Source organism: Pteronotus mesoamericanus, unplaced genomic scaffold (genome assembly GCF_021234165.1).
Source record: "Pteronotus mesoamericanus isolate MK-2021 breed Mesoamerican mustached bat unplaced genomic scaffold, CSHL_Meso_final contig_26, whole genome shotgun sequence".
Lineage (NCBI taxonomy): Eukaryota > Metazoa > Chordata > Mammalia > Chiroptera > Mormoopidae > Pteronotus > Pteronotus mesoamericanus.
In genome coordinates this window covers 12,977,626-12,998,106 of record NW_026555109.1, presented here as the reverse complement: position 1 = coordinate 12,998,106, position 20,481 = coordinate 12,977,626, and the positions used below count along the sequence as shown (strand labels likewise).

General features: G+C 45.1%; 1 protein-coding gene across 1 annotated transcript in view; it reads left to right on the top strand.

The window, feature by feature from the left end:
* Positions 1-20,481, top strand: part of CARS2 (cysteinyl-tRNA synthetase 2, mitochondrial) — a 47,380-nt gene that overhangs the window by 24,348 nt on the left and 2,551 nt on the right. The window contains exons 8-13 of the mRNA XM_054574396.1: positions 259-392; positions 3,187-3,254; positions 16,049-16,115; positions 17,533-17,671; positions 18,454-18,577; positions 19,316-19,414. Coding sequence (XP_054430371.1) covers positions 259-392; positions 3,187-3,254; positions 16,049-16,115; positions 17,533-17,671; positions 18,454-18,577; positions 19,316-19,414 — 631 coding nt within the window. The remainder of the gene's footprint in view (positions 1-258; positions 393-3,186; positions 3,255-16,048; positions 16,116-17,532; positions 17,672-18,453; positions 18,578-19,315; positions 19,415-20,481) is intronic.

The following is a 20,481-nucleotide window of genomic DNA, read 5'->3' as shown; positions in this document are numbered from 1 at the left end:
AAGGAAAGCTATGAATTAGGAATTTTATGAATTAAGTGTCTTTAGTAGGAGAAAAATCTGTGGATGAAGGAGTTAAGAAGTAAAAACAGAATTTTAGTTTTTGTTTGCATCAGTTAAATTTTCACACGTATTGATTTAAAACTGGGATCCATTTAATTTATTCATTGCCCAAAAGCTGGAAGGATTGAATATAAGATGTGGTTTGGAGAAACACGTTGTTTGATTGAATTATTCATGGCTTTGTGCTGTGTCTTGCAGTTTGGTGTTTGGAAGTCAACTGGATATCCATTCGGGTGGGATAGACCTAGCATTTCCGCATCATGAAAATGAGATCGCACAGTGTGAGGTCTTCCATCAGTGCCAGCAATGGGGGAATTATTTTCTACATTCTGGTAAGTAATGATTGTACATTAATTTGTATTATTTCAGTTCTGTCAATTTCATCTTTTATTGGCAAAACAGCTACATTTGGAAATACATAGATTAGCTAAAATATGCCAAGAAATAGAGTTTCCTCCTAAACCGTTTTTGAATTTCAGTCAGTTGGATACAAACTTCTTTGGATGGGAATGAGTCTACCTTTATGGAACTGAAATATGAATGACGAGAATATGGAAAATGTTTTACAGTGCTGTTGTATATAAGTTTCTTTCTAATAAAACTATTAAGGAAGTTCAAATAGTATAATGTGAACATTGTTATGAATATGCCAATTTTACGATATAATATTGTTGCCATATATATTTGTCATCCTGTAATACCATTGCCTCTCATTTTACTATTCAAAAAATGTAGTTGGTTAACACCAGCCATCTGTTCTCAGAAGTACATCCTGGAACCAGCAACATCCTTGAGCATAGCAATTTTGGAATTTCCTTTGATGCATGGGATGATTCCTATGTCCAGATTTTGACAAAGGTCATGGGGCAATGACAGACTGGTTTTATTACCTTTTCAGAAGGGACAGCTAAGGTATTTGGGGTGAAGAAAGATAGAGGGTGTTTGGTAGCTATAGGGTTGGGAGATGCAGATAATCAACATCTAAAACATAGTGCATTAGCAAATACTACTTCTTTAAGCCCTGGAATGAAGGAACTTGGGTTTTTCCAGTGAATAATGTTAAATGCAGAGACACTCCAGTTTTATAATATGCAGGAGGCTGCTCGCAGTCTGGAGGAAAGGCTCACGTGGCCTCCCTTCATGGCCGTGGACTGATGCCGCTGCCTGCCCGGAAGCGCACTTACTGCGGTGCCTCCTCTGCTCTAGAGTCATTCCCACCCTCACTCTGTGCTCTTGGGGTGCCCCACCCCAGGAGCAAGCATCTCCTCTGCAATGACCAGTTCCTTTCTGTACTGCCTTCAGGTAGCCTGAAAAGAAACAAAACTGGCTGAAATGCTCTGTAAGGCATGTGCGCTGTTTGTTACCAAGTATTCCACTTCATTTCCCTGGAGAGAACTCAGCAGTGGCCAAAATCCACTGTATTTCTGCCAACAATGTGCCTTGCTGGGCAGATTCCCTAAATAGAAGGGCAAAAGCCTGACGATCCTGGTTCAGATTTTTACTTCCACCATATTTACTCGCTGGGAAGTTAGGGCTTCACCAGTTAATGCTCTTGATGAACTGATGATGTGCTGTGAACACCGTGAAATGCAGGGTGCCCTTCAGTGACTTGTGGATCTAGGGATCAAAAAGGTAACTCAACAGTACTAACACCCACACTTAATAATGAGATCTTTGGTCATAAAACAGTAGGCCTTGTTTACCTTTAAATGTGGGAATGGAAAAGGGGTTTTGTTGCTGTGTTTTATTATGACTTTTACCACCTGTTAAGGCATTTGACTCTTAATATTTCAAGTATACTATTCTATAATAGATCATCTATATATTGTATTGTGTTCTCATCATCCAAAGTCTAGTCTCTGTCACCATATATTTGACCCCCTTTACCCTCTTCATTCTTCTCCTACTCCCCTTTTCCTCTGGTAAACATCACACTGTTGTTGTCTGTCTATGAGATTGTTCATTCTCTGTTTTATACCCCACGTATGAGTGAAATCACATGGGTCTTGGCCTTTCCCATCACTTAGCTCACTTAGCATGGTACTGATCCTGATCCGTCCATGTTGTTGCAAATGGCAATGTTTTATCCTTTTTATGGCTAAGTCATATTTCATTGTATGTATGTACCACATCTTGTTTATCTGATCATCCATCGAAGGACACTTAGGTTTCCATGTCTTTATATTAATACATTTTTCTGAAGTAACGGATGGAAGATAGCGTTCACTAGTCAGGTGTGTCATTTTTCAGATATTGTCAGCTTTGAAAAATTGTCATTGTGCTTGTTGTATATGACATGTTATATAGTATTACATAGATATTTCTTTTTGGAAGACATATTTTAACCAGTTCTCAGAAAAATTGGTCTTGAAACCAATTGTTATGTTTAAAGTCATGTCAGAAAAAGCTGAAGATTTTTGTTAGGAAAGGAGGGGCCCTTCCTTTGAAGTGAGCCTTGTAAAAATACAGCCCAGGGAGAATTCCAGGCTTGTAATGGGAAGTTCCTAAGGTTTGGTTTTCCTCTGGTCTTTTGCGACATGGGGGTGAAATTTACCAAGGTAGAGATAAATCTGTGAAATCCATTAGCAACAGAAAATCGAATTCATCATGCAAGCCCTGCTCTGCAATTCTGAACATCTGTAAACAAGCTTTTATTGCCCAGTGCCTGGTTTGTAAAACCAGAGATTTGTCATTTCTTCAGGTGTTAAGTCAGTTAAATCGTTGTTCAGAGTTACAGATGAGGGGAAAGTGTGAACTGTTTCTGTGTCACAGTTCATCTGTTCTTGTCCAAGTTCAGAGTCCACAGTGATTCCTGTTCAGTGGCCACTGTGGGGCCGGGTGCACCTGACACCTCGAACTGGCACAGCCATGGGTTCCATCGTCCCGGAGGCTCCGCCTTGGGGTTTGGGGGGGATCTTATATCCACATATACAGGGGTGTTTGCACATTGGAGAAGGCAGCATTTCCCATTTCCCTCGTGCTCCCGAGGCAGCTGCAGCCTACGTCCTGTGGCTCGGCCACGTGCTGGAGGAGCGCCCACTTCACCTTCTTCACCTCTACAGCTGGCACGGAGGAGTCCCTCTCTTTTCACCCAAATCAGAATGAATGATTTTGTTTTTGTTTCAGGACATTTGCATGTGAAAGGCAAAGAAGAAAAAATGTCCAAATCCCTGAAAAACTCCATCACTATTAAGGTAATGAGCTTTCTGTAGCGCCTGTGCTGCTGCCAGCTTGCTGAGCCTGCGTCAGAGACCCCACATCTCTGATTCCCTGCTTCCCTGGCTGCCCCTTCCCCAGGTCCCTAACGGGCTTCTCCTGCTTTGGAGTTTAAATTACTCTTCTTTTTTTTTTGGTCTTAAAAGCACACAGGGGTATTTTTCTCTTTCCTGTTCTCTATTCTTGTGTGTCCCTCCACTGTTTTCTGTCAGCTTTTTTGTTGGACTTCTGCCTTCCTCGTTTGGCATTCCAAGGTTCACACCTTCTTCCCTCTTCCATTTATAACAGTTTAATATTTTGAATTATGTTGCCAGATTCCTCCCCCCGCCCCCTTTTCACCCTGTCCCAACACGGCTCCCTCCTTATCTAGTGTAGCTTTGGGTTGGTTGGTTTGATCTTTGCTGCTTGCTGGTTTCTTAACCAGCCTGAAAAATGTGTTTGTGCTGTGGAAATGCAGACTGCCATGTGGATTTCCGTATGAATGGAAAATAAGCTCATTAATAGAACACTTAACAGTTTGATCTTCCTTTATCTTTGGGCCTATAATGCCAAATATAATTGACAAGGATAGTAATGAGACCTTCATCACCTAAATACCCAAACACTAAAGCTATTCCCACCAGATTTAGAATAAACCAAAATGGGAGTGCTCCTCACAAATAATCTTTATGTACTTTTCATAAATAGAAATGGCTAATATTATCTTATACAAACTTTGAAACATACAGAAGAATGAAAAGAAATACTTAAATACCATGCAGATTCAAGAGTTGTTACTATTTTTCCATATTTGCCGCTTTTTCTATGTCGGAGTGCTGACTGCATTTGTGATGTGTATATGTGTGTGTACACGTACACACACCTTTCGTTATTGCTGTTGAACAATTAGAAAAGACGTTCAGTCATCATGAATTCTCTTCTGCATGAAACTCCTAAAAATAAGGATGCTTTCCTATGTAGCCCAAATGCCTAAAAAATTAGCAATAATTTCTTAACATCATCAATTATCTAATCATTATTTCCATTTCTCCAGCTTTATTTTTTAACCAGGATCCAATCAAGGTTTACTTGTTGTATTTGAATGTTGTATCTTCTTAGGCTTTAAAAAAAATTTTTTTAATAGTGGTAAAAAACACGTAAGATAAAATTACTGTGTTAACCATTTTATGTGTGCAGTTTAGTGTTGGTAATTATGTTCACATTGTTGGGTAACAGATCTCCAGAGCTTTTTATCTTGCAAAACTGAAATCTACACCCATTGTAACATGTCCTCAATTCCCTCCTCCCCTCCCGCCCCCCCGCCCCCCGCACCCCGCAACCACCATTCTGCTTTGTTTCCATGACTTTGGCTGCTCTAGGTACTTCATATAAGTGGGATCATACATTTGCCATTTTGTGACTGGCCTGTTTCCCTTCGCATAATGTCCTCAAGGTTCATCTGTGTTGCGGAGTCTAACAGGATTTCCTTGTTATTTAAAGCTGAACAGTATTCCACTGTTCTGTTTAGGCTTTTACTCTACAACTGTCTCTCTATTTTTATTTTCCCTGTGGCGTTGACTTTTTGCAGAAACCGGGCCATTTTTCTTGAACACCCACATTTTGGATTTGTCCCTTTCTTTGTGGCGTCGTTTAACTTGTTTTTCTATCTCCGGTAGTTCCTGTAACTGGAAGTGAGGGCTCCAGGCTGATTCAATTCAGGTTAAACCTGCTTGGGGGAAACACTCCCTGGAGGTGCTGTGTGCTGCACACTGCAGGCTTCGGCCACAGTTTGGGGCCCGCAGTCTTTGTGATGTTAAGGTTCACTGCTTGGCTAGGGGATGGTGATAACATCTCTCTGCTGTACACACGTTTATTTCTTTTTCATGAATATTAAGAACCTACAATATGTGTCAAGTCTGTGTCTTGTTCCCAACAGCCTTCTGCCCTGAAGTTTGAGCATCCTTTGGTGAGCTTCACATTTGTGCACATTTCATTGATTCTTGCAAAGTCGTACTTATTTCATTCTTTTGCTGCTTATACATTTACTACTCTTCTTCTTTAAAGAGGGGGTTTTGGTCTGTCTCTCTCTGTTTCTTTTCAGTATTCACTACCGAGTTAAGGATTTGTGTTTACTTTGTATGTCATCAACTCAGTCTTTATTCTTTTTGTGCTGAAATTATCCCAGATTTGGCTGGGGAGGGCTCCTGCATCCTGGGGGCATGTCTCACCTGAGTGCTTGATTTGGTTCACCTTTTGCATCCTGCCCAGACCTGCCATTCCTCCAGGGGCCTTGCTGCCTTTGTGGGGAAATGGAATTCTGACCCGGGGTCTGGGCACTCGGTGTGCTTTTTGCGGCTTGGTGACACTGTTTCTAGGCCTCCTCAGAGGACAGAGCTAAGGGAGGAAGCACACCTATGTCCATGAAGTAGATAGTTCAAGTTCATTTCAAAAATATCCAGATAAATGTAATATCACAGGGCCTTTTCGTTTTAGTTCTATTTCCCTCTTTTACTAAAAAGTCTCCTTACAATAACATCAATTTTATGCTTTGTCTTAAAATGAACACAAAATAAGTTTAAAAAATATAATACCAGTATTCCTGTTAAATAACTTTAAATATTAAAGTTAAGATTTCTTTGTAATTCTTTTTAAAGTAGCTTTATTGATACATAATTCACATACCAGAGAATTCACCTTTGTAAATGGTATGGTCCAATAGTTCTTTGTATATTCACCAAGTTGTACAACCTTTACACCTATCTAACTAAAGAACATTTTCATTACCCGAAAAAGACACTTGACACCTAACTGTCAGTTCTCATTTCCTGTCCCCCCTCAAGCCCCTGGCGACCACAAGCCTCCTTTCCGTTTCTTCTGCCTGTTCTAGGCTTGGATTTCTTTTTACTCTTCGACTATATCCCTCACATGTGACAGGGTCAGAATACACACATGCAGTTCGAGTTTAATTATTTTCTCTGAGTGGCGTCCCCTTTGCTACACAGCAGGCTCATTTTTTCAATTTGTTTGTTTCCAGTTGGATGATATCTTCCTCTTTTGATTTACCTTATTCTTCAGGTACGTTTTGCCAGTGTTCAGTGGTCAACACTATGAAGAGAAGCTTAGACATTGAGTTTTCCTTGCACCCATTATATCCAGCTCTATAGTAACTATTAGGTTTGTTCCTGGGTTATCGTTTCAGTGTTTTCTTTTACAAAAATATGCCATCTGTATAGGAATTTTCTCCTCTTACACTGATGCTGTATATGGTATGTCCCGTAATGAATGCACCTGGCCCCTCCCGCCCGCAACAATGTAAGTAATGTTGTAATCTGATTGTAGAAGTAATGTATTTCATTGCAGAGAGTTTGAAAGGTACAGAAAAGGACAGATAAGACAAAGAAGCGCACAGTAGGAAATTCAGAGGTACAGCTGTGGGGAGCCTGTTTCCTTCCCACCATGTTCCCTGCTGCCCAGTTGTTTTTCTCCTACAGCAGCTGTTACCAGTGTCTTAGTAGTCACAGTGTGTCTCTAGAAACGTATTTCTCAGTTTTTTCTTTCCTCACAAGTGGTAGCAGTACTTGTACTTTCTTTATTCACCTACTGAGTCTTTTGGATGAGTTAGTTTTTTTCCATACGGAGTTAATTCTTTTGAATGGTTGAGTCACCCATTGTATGGGAACACCTTAATTTAAACAATACCGTATTGATAGTCACTTAAATTATATCAAATTTTCTACTAAGGTATGTGCATTTAAAATTTTCATAGATATTACAAAGTCTGCATTACTTTTCATGAAAACTTAGTAGTCCATGGGGGTGCTATCCCGGGACTTAGTTATTTCCCTGCGTTTGGAGTTTGTGGGAGACCTGCAGTCTCTAGTCTGCCATACGGGATGAGTACTCGTTTGCACACTCAATTTATCCAGTGATTAGCGACACAGGATAAATGCACATCAGAGGATGTGTGCACATGCAGCATGTTCTGGATACAATCTCTGGTACCTTAGCAGTAACTGTCATCTACTTTCCCAGTAGTGGTATATGAAAGTGTCCCTGTCCCTCGTCCACTTCAAACTTCGAAGAATCCTAATCAGGTTAACATTTTCCTTGTCAATTTGGTGAAAAATGACAACTAGATTTTAAATTTCCATTTCTTTGTTTATTATGGTGCAGTTGCGGTGTGTATTTATTGGCTGTTTTTATTTTGTATTTTTGGCCAACTTACAACTTCCCCTTGCCTGTAGTTCCTAGGGGATGTTAAGCTGTTGCCCTACATGTTAAAAAAATATGTTTTCTGGTTTCTAGCCCAAGAAACTTTTCCTGCCAGTCCTTATTGTTTTGGAGGCTACTGATAGGTTTTTTGTTCTTATTTTAAAGATTTTATTTATTTATTTTTAGAGAGGAGAAGGGAGGGAGAAATAGAGGGAGAGAAACATCAATGTATGGTTAACTTTCATACGCCCCACGCCAGGTCTGCAACCCAGGCATGTGCCCTGGACTGGGAATCGAACCAGCGACCCTTTGGTTTGCAGGCCAGCACTCAATCCACTGAGCCACACCAGCTAGGACTACTGATAGGATTTTATAACACAAACATACTTATTTTATTGCATTTCGCTTCATTGGGCTTCCCAGATGTTGCTTAAAAAAAAAAATTGAACGCAGGATCCTCCACCAGCCAAAAGATTATTACTCACTTTATTTTAGTGGTCACTTTATTGCTTTGGTCTGGAGCTGAACCCACAGCATCTCAGAGGTATGCCTGTAGTCTGCACGAAAACTCTTAATTCTTTAGTTAACAGAGGCTGCAGTTAGTGTGAAAAGAGCTTAACCTCTAACCTTTAGAGTTCAGATAAGGGCTCAAAAACAGCCCTTTAAAAATAGTAGGTTATCATTTGGGACTAGTTACTTAACCTCCCAAAGCTTTAGTGGTTTGTTTAAAATGAGATGACAACCTCTATTTCGTGGGGCTTCTGGGCGGGTGAAATTACGTTAAGTGCCGAGTGCACGTGGGCCTGGGCTAGGATGGGCAGCTGCTCCTTCCCCAGTCCAGCCCTGCCCCAGTGGTGCTGGGTGGGGTAGATCTAACCCACATTGTAAGTAGTGCATCCCTGCTTCCTGCCAGCATGCGCCCCTTACCTGGTGAGCTCTCGGAACCTCAGAGAGCTTTTTACTATTACTGCCTCATGGCCGAGCTCCCAGGAGCTCACTTACCTCCCTCTGAGGGACTTCCAGCACAAATTTACATAGGCATCGTCACACTTCAGCTCAGGGCGCTGTGGTCAGGTTGTATGGTGGAACCAGAGCAGTGCAGAAACAGTGATATCAGTGCATAGGGTAGGAGCACGTTAAAACATTCATGTCCATGAAGACCAACAATGTGGAGACCTCGTCACATGATGCCATTCAGGTATTCATAGCAATAAGGAAGAAGTTAAAATGCTTTCCTCCCTTCCTGTGTTATTTTTCCCATGATTTTTTTGAGGTATAATTAACAAATAAAATTACATATATTTATAATGTACAATGTGATGATTTTATATATATACAGTGAAATGTTTACCGCAATCAAGTTAACACATCCATCGCCTTGCAGAGCTGCTTTGTGTGTGCTGAGAATCCTTAAGACCTACCCTTTTAGCCAATTTTAAGTATACAGTATGGTATTTTTACCTGAAGTTTCCATGCTGCTCATTAGATCTCCAGGACTTCTCCTAACTGGACTTTGTGTGTCTTGAGCAGCATTCCCCCTCTCCCCCGCCCCCAGCGCCTTTTAGCCATCATTCTACTCTCTGTTGCTATAAGTTCTGGTTTTTTTAGATTCCACATATAAGTAGATCATATAGTATCTGTTTTTGTCCATGTTGTTGCAATGGTATGATTTCCTTCTTTTTCTTGGCTGAATTATATTCCATTGTATATAAATACCACATATGCTTTATCCATTCATCCATTGATGGGCATTTAGGTGGTTCCCATGTCTTGACTATCATGAATGATGCTGCAGTGAACATGGGATGCCAATACCTCTTGGAGATACTGATTTTGGTCCCTTCAGATGTGTACCCAGAAGTAGAATTGCTGCTTTATATGGTATATCAAGTTTTAATTTTTTGAGGAACCTCCATACTGTTTTCTATAATAGCTGCACAAATTTACATCCCTGTCACAGGGTTCTCTCTTCTCCACATCCCACTCAACACTCATTATTTCTTGTCTCTTTGCTGACAGCCATTCTAACAGGTGTGAGGTGGACTCTCACTGTGGTTTTGATTTGCATTTCCCTGAAGATTGGCGATGCTGAGCACCTTTTCATGTCCTGCTGGCCATTTGTATGTCTTCGGGAAAATGTTTAGGTCCTTTGCTCATATTTTTAATTGGATCATTTGTTTGTATGTTTGTTTTCTATTGAATTATTTTAATTCTTCATATATTTTAGATATTAAATGCTTATCAGATATACAATTTGCAAATACTTTCTACCATTCTGTAGGTTGCCTTTTTGTTGATTATTTCTTTTGCTCTGCAGGAGCTTTTTAGTTTGATATAGTCACACTTTCTCTCTACATTTTTATTATTAGCAAATGGTCCGCAGAAACTGAATGGTATAAAAAAGATTAGATTCCACATTTCTTTTTAAACTACTTGAACTCCATGAGAGCACCCCCAAAGTGCTATCATGTGCTGGGTTTGGAGAACTACTAATTTAGATTTGTGAATACACATTAAGATTAATCTGAATGAGTCCATATTCTGAATAGGAGGAAAAACCCTTTAAAGCCACCTAAAAAAAAATTAAAATAAAACCATCTGAAATCCTTTTTGAAGTCAAAAATGTAGGTATTCAGAAAATATAAAATAGTAAAACAGAAGAGAGATTTCTTTTATAAAAACCAAAAAACTTCATCAGACATAAAGCACCTATGACAGAGTTTTTAAATTTTTGAACTAAATGCACAAATATGAGCAGAACGTTGACATGGGAGGAAAAGGTATCCGATGCAAAGAAAGCACAAACGGGGAGAGCCAATACGGAGGTATTTGTTTGTCGGTGATAAGCGGCCCGGTGAGCGCGGGGCTGCCTGCGCAGGAAATCTGAGAGCAGTCACAGGAGGGGAAATGCACAGCGTCTGCTTTGATTGAAAACGCCTCCATACCCATACCTACCAATTTATAAAATGCAAGGCAAACAGCAGCAACAATTTAAGAAAGACACAACAAATACTCACCTGAAGTAGGCATGGCAATTGAAGAATGGCTCTCCTGATGCATTGCCAGAAACAGGAAAGCAGCTTGTAACAAGCTATAAAGCAGTGGTCTATGCTCTGGGGAAAGAAGTCTAAAGAAATACAGTAGGCCCCCCTGTCACTGCTGTTTTGCTTTTCGAAGTTTGTGGTCAGCTGTAGTCTGAAAATATTAAGTGAGGAATTCCAGAAATAATTAGTAAATTTTCAGTTGTGCATTGTTTTGCGCAGCATGATGAGATCTTGCACTGTCCCGCTCCCTCCCGCGTGGGGCCGGAGTCATCCCCTTGTCAGCAGCTCCCGGTGCTTCCCGCCTGTCCGTCCGTCACTCAGTAGGCGGCTCAGTTATCAGATCCAGGGTCACAGTGTCACAGTGCTTGCGTTCAGGTAGCCATTATTTTACTAAATAATACCACATTCATAAAACTTTGATTTCAGCGTATTATTATAATTGTACATTATTATTATCATTTTTAATCTCTTACTGTGCCTACTTTATAAATTATACTTCATTATAGGTATGTATGTATGTATAGGGGGGAAAAAAGATAGTATATATAGGGTTTGGCACTATCCGTGGTTTCAGGCATCTACTGGGGGTCTTGAAATGTATCCCCTGCAGATGAAGGGGGCACTGCTGTAATTCAGAAACAAGGGAGAAAAGTCGAAGAGGTGGCCAGAAAGGCCCGCTGCATGCTGGTGAGTGGCCACCCATGGGCTCCCCTCTGCTCTCGAGGCGCAGCCAGGTCAGCACTCGCGGGCTGCATGCTGACGGGGTGCCGTGGAGCAGAGCCACACGCAGAAACTGAGAGAAGTCAGTTACTGCTGCAAGAGACAGCCCTGTGCAAGTAGCTGTTCAGAGAAGCACTATTCAAATGAGCTGGAACTGAAAAGTCCTCAAAAGTACCACAGGGGGAAAATAACCCTGCAAATAAGATTTAAGAAGGTTTATTATGGAAAAAAGCACAGGATCTGGAGCTGGATTGTGGCCTCTGACATTTATCGGTTTGGTTTTCAGTTCTCAAAGCCTCTTCTTTTTGTTACCGTAATAGGATAGCTAATAATTATATTACAACTTAGCATTTATAAATGATAAAGACATATATTAAATAACAGTGTTATTTATCTGGTCTTACTGTTTGTTGTGTATTACCTACATTGCATTTGTTTATTTTTAAATTATATTTTATTGATTATGTTGTTATAGTTGTCCTGATATTTCCCCCTTTGCCCCCCTCCACCCAGCACCCCCCACTCCCTCAGGCAATCCCCCCACCATTGTTCGTGTCCATGGGTCATGCGTGTAAGTTCTTTGGCTACTCCATTTCCTATACTGTGCTTTACATCCCCTGGCTATTCTGTAACTACCTATTTGTCCTTCTTAGTCCCCTCACCTCGTCACCCATTCTCCCCCTCCCCGCTCCCATCTGGCAACCATCTGGTAGCGAACTTCTTTTCTCTTGTCTTTAAGAGTCTCGCTTTATGTTTAACCTTTGGCCTTTTAATTATGATGTGTCTTGGAGTGGGCTTTTTGGCATCCATCATAATTGGGACTCTGTGCTTCCTGGATTTGCATGTCTATTTCTTTCAACAAATTAGGGGCATTCTTTCACTGTTTTTCCCGTTAGAGTCCCAATTTCTAGCTCTTTCTCTTCTTCTGGCCACCCCTATGAGGTGAATGTTGGCCCTCTTAAAGTTGTGCGAGAGGCTGTTTATACTGTGCTCATTTTTTTTTTATTGTTTTTTCTTCTTCTTTTTCTGATAGGTTGTTTTTTGCTTCTTTATGTTCCAAATCATTGATTTGATTCTCAGCTTCATCCACTCTACTATTGTTTCCCTGTAAATTGTTCTTTATTTCAATTAGTGTATCCTTTGTTTCTGACTAGATTTTTTTTATGCTACAGAGGTGCTCACTAAGTTCCTTGAGCATCCTGATAGCCAGTGTTTTGAACTCTGCATCTGATAGATTGCTTATCTTCATCTTATTTAGCTCTTTCTCTGGAGTTTTGATCTGTTCTTGCATTTGGGACATGTTTCTTTGTCTACTCATTTTGGCAACCTCCCTGTGCTTGTTTCTATGTATTAAGCAGAGCTGCTATGACTCCCTGTCTTGGTAGCATGGCCTAATGTCATAGGTGTCCTGTAGGTTCCAGTGGTCCAGCCTCCCCTATCACCCAAGCTGAGTACTCAAAGTGCACCCTTCATGTGGGCTGAGTACACCTTCCTCCTGTAGCTGAGCTTTGGTTGCTGTTGGCAGGTCAATAGGAGGGATTTACCCAGGCCAGTCAGCTGCAAGGACTGGCTGTCACCACTGACCACCAACCATTGCCCTCCGTGGAGGATCAGCTCTGCAGGGGCAGGGTGGTGGTGCTCCAACATAGTCTGTAGCTGCCCACTGGGTGCGTTGGCCCTAGGGTGTCCTGGGTGGGGCAGGCCAATGTCAGCCCCAACCTGTGTTTTGCCTGGGGCACCCACCTGAACTTTAAACCAATTTGAGATGGCTGCTACTTGTGCTGGCTTGGAGATTCCCAGGTGAAGCCAAGCTGTGAATCTACTGTGGCTAAGGCTAGGGCTCACTGAAGCCAGCTGTTGTTTTTTTGATGGGATTTAGGAGCTAAGATCAGACATTCTTACAGAGAAGCAGCTTGGGTGGGCCTGTAAATTGGGTGGGGTAGAGCTTCAGTGGACCTCCAAGGTGGGTCACACAGTGTTAGCCAGATTGATGGAGTCTCAGATATGGCACCAACCTATTGGCTCTGTGCGGGGAGGGCTCAGCCAAGGCACAATGGCCTCTGCTCATCCTGATGCCAGACACTTCAGTCTCTCCCTGTACACCGCTGGTGTCCTTTAAGCTGCCACCCTCGTGCTGGGGCTCAGAGAAAGCGAGTCTGGGTAGGTAAGTCCGTGTGCGGGTTCCAGCAGCCTCCTCCACCAACCCAATCCCCACTGGTTTTCCCAGCCAAAAGTTGTGGGGACTTATCTTCCTTGCACTGGAATCCTGGGCTGGGGGGCCTGGTGTGGATGTGGAACTCATCGCTCCTGAGATACCCCTCCTGAATTTTTATCCACATGGGTGCAGGGCTAGCATTCTGCGTCCACACCCCTCCTACCAGTCAGGATGGATGTGTGGGCCGTAGTAGTCAGACCTCCATTCAACTCGATTTCTGATGTCCCTAAGTGAGGATTATTCTATATTTTAGTTGTAATTTTGATCTGGTTGTGCAAAGAGGTGAGCCGTATCTGCCTGTTGCCATCTTGACGGGAAGCCCCCCTCCATTGCATTTAAAATGGCATGTTTTCACAAAGATCCTTGGAGATTCAAACATGAAGTGACATGAGAGAAATAGACACATGACTGCATGGATGCATTAAATTAATACAGCAAAAACATGGTGTGTAGTGGGTGTATGCTGTGCTTCTGTCCATTGGTTCGTTTTAGGAAACTAAGGGGACCAAGAAGTACCCATATTTTGCCATGTAAAATGCGTGCTTTTTTTCTAAATTTTTGAGGGGAAGATAAGGATGGACATTATTGATGGGTAGTACCTGAAATACCTTGTATTTCTTCTTGTGTTTTGTAATTATTTGTTACATGAAATCTCTTGTACCATAATATGTCAAACAAATAAATGCTAAAATTCCTTTATAATGCAAAAAACAAGTATCTAAATATAAATAAGTAAATAATTGAATTAAAAAATTAAAACAAAATATTTTTTTCTGAGAGTTTGGTCTAACAATGTGGGTGTGCATTATACACAGCAAAATACAGTAATACATTTTCCCCCCCAACAATTTGGGAAGGAACACATAGGAGATAGACAGATGGAAGTTGAAAAACCAGCCTCATTACTGATAAAGGTCAGATTGATGGAGCTGCTTCATTTTTTATCCCTAGAGATCCCTTTGGTGGCCTGTTGAAGTCTGTAGGTTCTTTCTTAGAATTTAATGTTTTTAAATACATAAAATGAAATGTACAGAGTTATAGAAGGCGGTGATTGTATTGCAAGGAATATATGCACGTCTTCACTTGGGTGAACTATTTAACGAAATCTGGCAGCAGGTCTGATCATCTCGAATAAATAGCGGGCATAGGATACCTGGAGGCAGTGCGGCAGCAGGAGTGAGAGATGAAGACCGTGACTGCTTGGGTGACAGAACCTACTGTGGCTTATTGCTTACACTGATCATGGGAGGAAATGTCACAATTGGAAATAAATATGTAGCCATTTTCTCATCTAAATTTATACTCTTCTCTGTCCTCCTGAATTCTCTTCATGGGCTCTAGGAGGTCTGTGGACACCCGGTTGAGAACCCCTCAATGAAAATATTAACTGAACAGCTTCCTAAATAACGCCACCCCTGAATGAGAACGACCTCCCCCCGCCCTACTGCCTCAGGTGCAGCCAAACAAGGGGGGGTCGATGCCATTGTAGGACCTGTGGGAGCCCCCACGCCTGGCGAAAGCCAACCCAGGGAGCCCCTCCGTCCCTCCAAAAGGATCAGCCATGGGAGTCTGAGCAAGTAGCCCCTTCCTCCTTCCAGGGAGGACTGAATGAGGCTGCCTGCTCCCCCAGGGGAGGACCTGCACACTTGTGTCTCTGATGTGCGTTGCATTAGCCCCCGTGTGTCATGTTATTGCCACATCAGCCCAGTGACCTGAGGGGCTGGGCCCAGAGTGAGGGGCTTGATGCGGCCAGCCCTTATCCCCGTTCATGGCTTTCACACCTGCAGGCCTCAGTAGCTTCCAGAGAGGCAAGGCCAGACGGGCAGTGGAGAGGCGTCTGGGTTAAGCTGCCCGTTCCGTCTTCTGAGGAGTAGGCAGAGAGGAGCCCAGCGAGGGTCTGGTGAGCTCAGGAGGACCCGACTAGGGAGACGGGCCTTTCTGTGCCTGGAGGCGCCGGCTGGCCTCAGCGTGCAGGACGTATGGGTGTGAAGGCTCTTGGGGGGAGCACTTCATTTATAACTAACCCCCCTCACCGTGTAAATCTTACAAAGAACTGGGAGCAGAGAACTGGGCCCCCTCCCCTCAGTCCAACCTGAGCTTGGACGTTGCCTGTTCTAATGTTGCCATGGCCAAGCTTTCTGGACAGTCTCCTGCTCCTGGGCCCCTGTCCCCGTCACAGCCAGGAGCTGTGCATCCTCCTCTCCATGTGCTTCCCTGTGCACAGTCCCTCTGTGGTTCCCAGGCTGCTTGGTTGTCCCTGTCCTCCCATGACAAGGGTGAGAAAACCGTGCTGTGTGTCGTGGTCAGGAGCTCCCGAGGCCAACAGCAGAGCAGATTCCCGTTGGCCTGCATGGACATGGACTCCAGGCAAACCGGCCTCTCCTCTCGGCCTTTCCCACAGACCCTGGACTGAATGTGACAAGCCAGTAGGGAAACTGCAGGAAAAAGTGCTGAGTGAGCGGGAAACAAACCAAAGCTTTTCCTAAACATTCCTGATTTCTTGATATGTGAGATAGGTCACATAATTGTAGTAAACAATACAGTCTCTGAATGTACAGATGTGAAAGGAGAGCACTCTACATCTCTCCTTTATTTCTCTCAGGACTTTCTGAAGACATTTTCCCCTGACATCTTCCGGTTTTTCTGCATGCAGAGCAGCTACAGGTCAGGTGAGCTGAACAGTGAGGCCTTCTGGGGTGGTGGCCATAGCCTCTACTTGTGTGCAGCTTGGGAGAGGCTACTCTGACAGTATGTGGGGAATCCCAAAATACTGGCTAAATGATAAGCACAGTCTTGTTAGCGGGGTTACTTATCACTTAGCCAGTAAGGGGTGACTTTCACCCCTTAAGGTTTGGTTCTGAAAGTCAGCCTGAGAATGCATTGTTAAACCTAATACCAGCACTCAGCCAAGAGATTCCAGAAGCTTATGGAGGCCGTGGGTTTTCCAGTCAGTCCTCTCTGTCCACTCCCCCACCTCTCCCTCTCTGTGGGGTCTGGACAAGTCTGAATCCCATGGTGCCCTCCACTTCCTGCCTCATGAACAGTTGGACCGGCCGTCCTCACACAAGGACTGAACCAGAAGCCCTCAGAATGGGGTCCCACCCAGAATGGTCAGGCCCTGCTGTGCTGCGATACTGTGTGCTGCTCTGGGGAGGGTTGTCTAGTGCCGTGTCCTGGGGCCAGAGGTCTCTTCACCACAGAAGGCGAGGTCTGAGGACACACTGCACTGCCCTGACTTGACCACTAGCATATCAATATGGCCTCTGGTTTTTATGTCTGGCACTGCAGAAGCAAGTGCCCATTGGGGGCAGGTAGGCTCCTCAGCTTGTGTACTGGGCTCGACCATGTGACCAGGGAGGCAGAGATTAGGGTGGTGCAGCTACAAGCCACGCATATCTCAGCCACCAGAAGCTGTAAGAGACAAGGGAGGACCCTCCCTTTGATTTCAGTCTGTTTTACCTCCGGAACTCTTAAGAGAATGAACTGCTGTTGTGAGGCCCCCAGATTTGTGGCGCTGAGGCACGACAGCCCCCGGACGCAAACCCCCACCCCTTGGGGAGTGGCTGACACTCCACCACTCTGGCTGTGCCTTTTGGTGAGGGCCTAGACATGGGTGTCCAGTGGGTCAGTGGGCTGGCCCAGGTGGAGCGAGTATCCTTAAATCTGTCATCACACACACTAACACGCTGAGTGTGAGGTATGATCCTATCGCCCTCTCCTGAAGTATTGAGCCCAAAGCCCTCCTGGCACCAGCTAGTCTTTGAGCTGCTTCAGGCACCCAAGTGGACCTCTCCCAGTTGGCAGTCAGCCCTCTGTCCACATGTCAGCGGGAATGCGCCCCCTCAGCCAAAATGTACTGGGGAAGGTTTTTCATGTTTCTTTCGAGGTGGTGAGACACGGGAGTCAGGTCCCACGGATGGTGTGTGGGACGGGCCTCACGGAGGCACAGGGTAGGAAGCAGCTGTGTCCTTTCCCACTGCTGGGTTTCTGGAGTAACGTGAGGGTGGCCTGGCTACAGAACTCTGTGTCTGCTGGGTGTGGGCACGCTCGGCGGGCTCCCCAAGTAACCACTTCCCCCTTCCTCAGCCGTCGACTACAGCGACAGCACCATGCTGGAAGCAAAGCACCTCCTCCTGGCTGTAGCCGCGTTTGTCCAGGATGCTCGGGCCTACATGAAGGGGCAGCTGGCATGCGCCCCCATCAGGGAAGACGAGCTGTGGGAAAGGTAGGTGCCATCCCAGGATTTGTCCAGAGCCCTGGGTGCCAGATGTGGGGCTGCCTAGAGGGAAGTGAAGCTTCTGGAGGCTGAGGACACTTACTCCGGAGTGCTGGTGTGGAAGCCCCCTCAGGCTCTGGTCCCACTGGGTGAGAAATGCAGTGGTCACCCCTGTGGGGCGGCTGTGAAGGGGGTAAAGAACACGCGTGTCCGGGTTTTTCCTGCTGGTGTTAATTAGCATGTAATGGACAGAAGCCCTTGCCACTACAAGGGTGCCAGGCTGGAGGGAAGGGAGGGCTCCAGGGGCTTCGGCCCAGACGTGGGACGCCTCTTCTTACAATGGCCAGAACTGTTCCCAGGGCCACCCAGCTGCAAGGTGGCCCAGACCCATCTTTCCCTGTGCCCAAAAAGGGGGGAATCCCAAGGGAATGAGGCCAAGCCCAGGAAAGACGGGCACTGGGGAGTTAGGTGTAAAGATAAAGCCTTGGGGAGGTCAGTGACGGGTGGTGCGTGTGCAGGTGCAAACGTGCAGGGAGAGGAGGGCTGAGGGATGCGACAGTGCCACAGGACACGGGGCCTGAAGTGCAAGAGAGGAGGAGGAAGGCCAAGGGCTCAGGAGTGTCCTTGTGGGCCCGGAAGGAGAGGGGAAGAGGACGATCACCCCGGAGACAGCTCGAGGGGTCTGAGGGGGAAGGAAAGGAGAGGGCGGGCGGCAGCGAGGGCGCGGGAATGCTGTGCCTGAGGCGGGTCCAGGAACGAGGGATGCGTTTGTTTCTCCTCACCTCTCCAAGGCTCAGCCACACCAAGGCTGCTGTGAAGGCTGCCTTGGCAGACGACTTTGACACACCCGGGGCGGTGGACGCCATCATGGATCTCATTCACCAGGGGAACAGACAGTTGAAGGTGGTCACTAAGGTAACTCCAAGGATATGGCCACAAAGTAAGGTTTTTGTTTGGTTTTTCCTCACAAGGAACAGATGCCATCTTCCCAGCACCCTCAGGTAACTTCATCCCCCAGAGCTGGTGGCTTCCAGGCCTATACTAACCTTCCCTTAAGTACCTGAAGCTGCTTCACCCCGGACGTGGCCTGCCCTGTTGGCCCTGCAGAAGAGACAGCCACTTCCCTGAGCCCAGAGAGGTAGATACGGGTGAAGAGTGGGGCCCAGGGAGGTCCCAGCACAGAGTCAGCGTTACACGTTTGCTAACTCAGGAACTTGTAATCCTCCTGTTCACTCAGAGGAATGAGTTTGTTGCCAAAACGTGAAATTGGGGAGGAAGCCCCGTATTGGGAGCCTGGCCCTTCTCTGGGCCTTGGTGTCAATCCCATTCGTGAGGCCCTGCCCCAATGACCCAGTGACCTCCCACAGTCCCCATGTCCTAATACCATCATGCTAGGGGTTAGGATTCAATGTATGAATTTGGGGGACAGTGTTCAGACCATAAATATCCCCATATTCCAGGTCAGTGAACTCAGGTGCAGGATTAGGTTACTGCCCTGTGGTGGTTTGGTTTGCTAGTGGGTGGCAACTCCAGGATTTAGTCCAGTGTCTCCTGCGAGGACTTGTGCCTGAGGAAATGACCTGTGACGTCTTTGTTCTGTTACACTGAGTGTCCTTTGCTGTTAAACGGCCTTCTCTGGGTAATCGGTCACAGGAACCCAGTGGTCCTAGGAGTCCTGCTGTGTTCGGCTCCATCATCTCCTACATTGAAGAGTTTTTTGAGACTGTTGGAATTTCTCTGGCAGAACGACAGGTACATCCTTCTCTTCTCAGTCCTCAGCTGTGGGATATTTACAAGCTAGTACAATAACAACTGGTTTTTCCCCCTTTTATTGTTTTTAAAATTTTTTTAAATTTATTTTCAGAGAGAGGGGAAGGAGGAAGGGAGAGAAACATCGATGTGTGAGAGAAATGTAGCTTGGTTGCCTCTTGTTCACCCCCAAATGGGGACCCAGCCCGCAACCCAGGCACGTGCCCTGGCAGGGAATTGAACAGGCAACCTTTTAGTTCACAGGCTGGCACTCAGTCCACTGAGCCACACCAGCCAGAGCCGTTTTTTTCCCCTTTTTAATGTGCTTAAAATATATTATGTTCCTTAAAAAGTTAATGCCCAGAGCTAATAACTTACTAACTGAAACTGCAACAGTTCTGAGCAGAACCAGCAGCATGCCTTAGCTACAGAGTGGTGTGTCACCAGTTCCGTGTGCACTCGTTTGGCCGGTTTTTGGTATGTTTCTGACTTTGGAAGAATCTCAAAATGTACAGACAGATGTACAGTGTAGAGAACAATTTCCTGAGAGTAAGCTGCCAGCCAATCCCCTCGGTGTGTCTCCCACAGAGACCAGGAGTCCCGACCCTGGGGTTCCCCGCTTCTCCCAATGAGCCCTCTCTGAGAGAACGGTCCACTTTAGAACTCGTAGTGCTTTCTCTACACCAATCCAGGAATCAACCATTTCTCTAAAGGGCCTGGTTGCTCTTAGAAGTGCTGGATGTGCTCACTGTGCTTCGGTGCAGCTGCTCTGCACCCGTGGTGGGCAGAGCTGGGAGACGTGTGTACACGCGGTATCCAGGTTCATTTCTCTACCACTTTACATTGACTGAGACCCAGGGCTTACCACCACCACTTCAATTCCAGTTCCCCAACAAAGGGTTCATTCTGCTTTCTTCCCTTTTTATACATAACTCCCTCTCTAACAGTGAGAAACCTGCTTTCCAGTATCCTAAACACATATCTTTAGATTTTACTCTCCAAATACATAGTCCCTCTGTGGGGACGCCCTCCTCAAGCGCTGGAGCTCTGCCTCTCCCGCCCCTCCCTGC